Here is a 5,975-nt window from a genome sequence, read left to right as displayed (position 1 = left end):
TTAATTACTACCACTATATAGATATTGCATACAAAGTTAACAGTTACTAACAAAAGGATTGAGCCTAATTCATGGCCATTCAAAGTTAGACTTTCTTCCACAACGGGCAATTAAAGCAGGGAGCAAAGTAGATGTGCATATGTTGCCAACAGATAAGAATCTCTGGATTTTAAAGTCAAGCAACTACCCCTTATTCAATTTTCAGTTGTGTGGCTCAATCACACTCCCTTCTTTGTGGACCAAATTGGAACAACTCATGCACATGGACCATAGTATAGATACTTATGAATAATGTTATTTGTACATACAAAAGTTGTCATTCAACAATATGACCCCATATTTTGGAAAAATTAAAAGGGCTATACGTTTTCTTTCTTTTTGGGCCTTTTTCCTTTTCCAAAAAAATAATATCACCCTTGAGCATTAATTTTTAGTTGTATACATAACATCAAAGATGTATACATATATACACATCAAATCAAACACATGTATGATCATGGTATATGTGAGCTTGAAACAAGATCTTCTCTATTGGAGAGGTAAATGCATATTTTTTATTTATTTTTAATAATAAAAGTATAATTTTATTATAATTAAAAGAATAAATTTATCATTATATTTCACTGAAATCCTAACAAATAAGCATGTGTGATTGAATATAGAAATGATATAAAGAGACATGATGTAAGCAAATTTATGCGTAAGAGTGTAAGTGCCTACAATAATTTGACACCTACAAAACAAAAAAAACAAAAAAGTATAAGTGTTTTATATAGCATACTCTATAGTAAATAATTTATAGTTTATATTTGGTTACATTAACTTTAAAATATAAATAGCATAAATGGATAAATGTATAAATTATTTTACTTTACACAGATAATGATAAATATTAATTTTTGTATTGATTTAGAATATCTTCGTATCATAATATAAGTTTTCATAACCAGAATCCTACATTCACTAACCAACAATGAAGTTCAATAATCTTAGTCCATTTTTTATGCTGTTGCTCTTGACCTCTTGTTACCACTCACTAGACACTATAACCACAACCCACCCCATCAAAGACGGTGATGTTTTGGTCTCCAACAACCGAGGAACCTTTGCACTGGGTTTCTTCAGCCTTGGAAATTCTAGTAGCAGATACGTTGGTATATGGTACAACAAAGTTCCACAACAAACGGTTGTGTGGGTTGCCAATAGAGACTACCCTCTACATGACACTTCTGGTGTTCTTTCAATCAATAACCATGGAAACCTTGTACTCCACGATAACATCACCCAAAACGTTAACCCCATTTGGTCTTCAAACGTTTCTGTCTTGTCTACCAACACTTCAGCTAAGCTTTTGGACACAGGCAAGGATTCTTGCTTCTTTGAACCTTAAATATTAGATGTTATATTAAAGATCAAAATATTAGAAGCCAGATAAACATCACTGTAGGATTAAAGAATAGTCATGCAAATATATTTTTCAATATATAGTTGATGATTATATAGGTAGGATTTGTTCTCACCTCTTCGCTAGTTGAAATTCAGTATTGATAAACATATATTCTTATTATATACATGTTATATGTTTTCACCCCGTAGCTATTAAAGTCAAAATCACATCACAAAATGATAATACGATCAAAGTTTTTAAGTAAAATAAAAAAAATACTTAAATGACTACGACTTAAATTGCTGATGAAGAAAGAAGCCAATATGATTGCAGTATATGATCATGATATGCTTGCCTAAACTCTTCCACAAATATTATTTTGGTAGTGATTGTAGTTATAACTTATACAAGCATCTTTATATAATGGTTGTTCAAGGTGAGCATGAGTCAGGTCGGGACGAATAAAGATTTATCTCTTATTTAGTCCTTGTTATTTTTTGAACCCAAACTCAATTCTAGATCCAAAGTTCATCCAACCTTAAATATCAATTGAATCGGTTTTAAAATGAAATATAACCCTCCATATTATCTATCATAATTAATTACGATGTGTTTATTGCGGACCCAAATTTAAATCCTTCCCATTTATGCTAATCTAATAACTTTCTGAATTCTTCAGGAAACTTGGTTTTGACCCAGAATGCAAGCAGCAATAACAGTGTAATATGGCAGAGTTTTGATTATCCTGGTAACACTCTCCTCCCTTTCATGAAGCTCCGTCTAGACCGGAAAACCAAGTTAAACCGGTTCTTAAGATCGTGGAAATCCCCAACCGACCCAGGAACCGGAAACATGACCTGCATGATCGACCCTTCAGGGTTCCCTCAACTGTTCCTGAACAAGAACAATTCTCCATTATGGCGTGGTGGCTCATGGACCGGTCAAAGATGGACAGGTGTGCCAGAAATGACCAACAACTTCATCTTCATCGTTAGCTTCATTGATAACGCAGATGAAGTTTCCATAACTTATGGAGTGAAAGACCCCAACGTGTTCTCCATAATGGTGCTTGAAGAAACGGGTCACCTGAGAAGGCTCACGTGGCAAGCTCGTGAACATAGGTGGTTCGAAATCTGGTTTGCTCCGAAGGAAGAATGCGACAATTTTAGACGGTGTGGTTCGAACACAAACTGTAACCCTTATAATGCTGATAAGTTTCAGTGTGAGTGTTTACCTGGGTTTGAACCAAGGTTCGAGCGAGAGTGGTACCTTAGAGATGGGTCAGGTGGGTGTGTGAGGAAGAACAATGTGTCCACGTGTCGAAGTGGGGAGGGGTTTGTGAAAGTGGCACGTGTTAAGGTGCCAGATACTTCAATGGCACGTGTGGATGAGAAACTGAGCTTGAAAGAGTGCAGGGAGAAATGTTTGAGTGATTGTTCATGTGCAGCATATACAAGTTCCAATGAGATTTCAGAAAGTGGGTGTGTTAGTTGGCATGGAAACATGGAAGATACAAGGACATATTCAGAAGTGGGACAAAGTTTGTATGTTCGTGTGGATAAACTTGAATTAGGTACTCTTCTCCTTTCTTATTAAGATATATTGGATTGTTACAAATTCTCATATAAGAAACAATGTACATAAACTACCAACAAGGCTCACTGGATCTGATTTCTAGATATACCATAAAATTAAAGGTTCGATTCTTATGAACGACACTAATAGATCATACACTCCTAAAAAAATTAATTTTTTATTCATAGGGTGATGAATACCCTTAGTTATACTAAAAAAAATGATGTATATAAACTTTGTGCATAGAGCATATGTGTCATATTGATTGTCTTATTATGACTGTATGCATGCAATGCAAGAAACATTTTCATTCTTTAGTGCTTTATTTTTGGCTTTAGTATTAAATTTTAAAGCATATACTTTATTTTTTGGGGTCATTAGTTCTGTACTTATGATATCTTTGCATATGCAGCTAAATATGCAAAGCATCCTTATGGTTCTCTTGGCAAGAAGGGGATAATAGCAATATCGTCAGTTTCTATTTGCTTGTTAGTATTTATGGTGGTCATTTTCTGGTATTGGTTTGTGAAAGCCAGGAATCAATGTAAGTGAAATTCTTATAAAAAATGTAGTTTTGGGGTTGTTAATATCATTAACATGTTCAAGTGTATTTGTTTCTGTATTTGATGATAGGGCAAAGAAGGGATCGCAAGTATTCATTTCGTCTTACCTTTGAGGATTCTCCTAGTTTACATGAATTTAACAGCACACAGAATTCAGATTTGCCATTCTTTGATCTTAGCTCCATAGCTGCTGCAACAGACAATTTTTCAACTGATAACAAACTTGGTCAAGGTGGTTTTGGTTCTGTTTATAAGGTAGCCAATCTTCTTTAGCAGGTCTTAGATTTCATAACTTTTAATTGGAGCATAACTTTAACTGTTAGATACCTCTCATTACTATGCCTTAAAAGAATTTTATGACAATTTTATGGCTCTCTTTAAGGGCATTTTATGTCACTTTTATGGCTTTGTTTCCAAGCATCCAATGCTTGGAATCCAAGATACCAAGACTTTGCTTGCCTATAAAAGGACACATATAGAGAGCTTCAAAATCATCTTCACAACACACAACATCTCTTTCATTTACACATATATTGTGAGTGCATTCTTGGTGAGAATTCTTGTTCCATTTGAGAGAGTATTTGTGAGAAAAAATATTGTCATTTGTCCTCATCATTATAAGAGGATTTCTTGTACTCTTCTTTTTTACATAGTGGAATTTTGCTCTTGATCGCCCATGGTTTTTTTCCTCTCACACTGAGGGGTTTTTCCACGTTAAATCTTGTGTGTTATTTTCTTTATCCTTTACTTGCTTCTCTTTTGTTCTCAATTGATTCAATCCTGTGCTTCCGCATTGTGCTCTAACCTTAACAAGTGGAATCAGAGCTCTTACTAAATTGAGAATTTCAAAATGTCTGCAAAATTTGACATTGAGAAGTTTGATGGCAAAATTAGCTTTTCTATTTGGCGAGTCCAAATGAGGGCCGTTCTTATCCAGAGCGGATTAAAGAAAGCTTTAGATGGGAAGTCAAAGAAACCAGTTTCCATGACCGATGATCAATGGGACGAGTTGGATGAAAAGGCGCTTTCAACAATTCAACTTTGTTTGTCGAAGGAGGTTCTTCGTGAGGTTGCCAATGAAGAAACCGCTGCGGCTTTGTGGCTGAAGTTAGAAACTTTATACATGACCAAGAGCCTCGCAAACAAGCTTCGTCTCAAAGAACGGTTATACACCATTCGTATGGTTGAAGGTACTCCTATTCAAACTCATCTTGATGAGTTTAATTCTATTATTATGGATATGCAAAATATTGATATTAATATTGAAGATGAAGACAAAGCTGTTTTGTTGGTTGTCTCTTTACCTTCTACCTATAAGCACTTCAAAGAAATCATGTTGTATGGAAATAATGATACCTTATCCTTTGAAGATGTTAAATCTAATTTATTGTCCAAAGAAAAATTTGATCTTGAAGTTAATTCTGTGGACAAGGGTGAGGGCTTAAGTGTTCGAGGTAGAACTCAAGAAAAAGGGAGTACCAATTATAAAAAGTTCAGATCCAAATCCAGAGGTCGCAAATCCAACAAAACTTGTCGCTATTGCAAGAAACCGGGGCATGACATTCCTGATTGTTTTATCTTAAAGAAAAAACAAGAAAAACAAGATAAGGGAAAATTTCAACAATCCTCTGAAGCTGCTAATATTGAAGCCAATTCTGACGGTGATATTCTTTTATCTGTTGTCTCTTATAATAATAGGAGTAAAACAGAATGGATTCTTGATTCTGGATGTACTTTTCATATGTGTCCTTATAAGGACTTATTCACCACTTTTGAACATGTTGACAGTGGTGTTGTTTTGATGGGCAATGATACCCAATGCAAAGTTGCAGGAATAGGTACTATTCAGATCAAGGCTCATGACGGTGTTGTCAGAACCTTGGCTAATGTCCGCTATATTCCAGATTTGAAGCGGAACTTAATTTCTCTTGGCACCCTAGAGTCTCTCGGGTGTAGGTATTCAGCTGAAGGTGGAGTTCTAAAGGTATTGAAAGGTGCTATGGTATTATTGAAAGCTAACCGGATTGGTAGTTTATATGTCTTGCAAGGTTCTGTTGTGACAGGTTCAACAGCTGTATCTTCTTCAATGCATGATAATGACATTACCAAATTATGGCACATGCGCCTGGGCCATATGAGTGAAAAAGGTATGCACCTTCTAAGCAAACAAGGTCATCTTGGTAAACATGGCATTGGTAAATTGGATTTTTGTAAACATTGTGTTTTTGGGAAACAGAAAAAGGTTAGTTTCTCCACTGCAACTCACCGTACCAAAGGTATTCTTGATTATATTCATTCTGACCTTTGGGGCCTTCTAAATTTCCTTCTAATGGAGGATGTCGCTATATGATGACCATCATTGATGATTTTTATCGCAAAGTTTGGGTTTATTTTCTGCAGCATAAAAATGAGACTTTCTCCACTTTCAAAAAGTGGAAAACTCTTGTTGA

The 5,975-nt window shown here is 35.1% G+C and overlaps 1 protein-coding gene across 2 annotated transcripts in view; it reads left to right on the top strand.

Annotated features, from left to right (window-relative positions):
• The window catches only part of LOC109333355 (G-type lectin S-receptor-like serine/threonine-protein kinase At1g11410), a 7,344-nt gene continuing 2,255 nt past the window's right edge, over positions 887 to 5,975 (top strand). For both annotated transcript variants that reach the window (XM_019568811.1, XM_019568810.1), the window contains exons 1-4: positions 887 to 1,361; positions 2,067 to 2,960; positions 3,375 to 3,506; positions 3,596 to 3,780. In XM_019568811.1, the coding sequence (XP_019424356.1) occupies positions 974 to 1,361; positions 2,067 to 2,960; positions 3,375 to 3,506; positions 3,596 to 3,780 (1,599 nt within the window). In that variant the 5' untranslated portion in view covers positions 887 to 973. The remainder of the gene's footprint in view (positions 1,362 to 2,066; positions 2,961 to 3,374; positions 3,507 to 3,595; positions 3,781 to 5,975) is intronic.

This window comes from Lupinus angustifolius, chromosome LG18, assembly GCF_001865875.1.
Source record: "Lupinus angustifolius cultivar Tanjil chromosome LG18, LupAngTanjil_v1.0, whole genome shotgun sequence".
In the NCBI taxonomy this organism is placed as follows: Eukaryota; Viridiplantae; Streptophyta; class Magnoliopsida; order Fabales; family Fabaceae; genus Lupinus; species Lupinus angustifolius.
The sequence above is the reverse complement of the archived record's forward strand: the minus strand, read 5'-3'. Positions and strand labels throughout refer to the sequence as shown.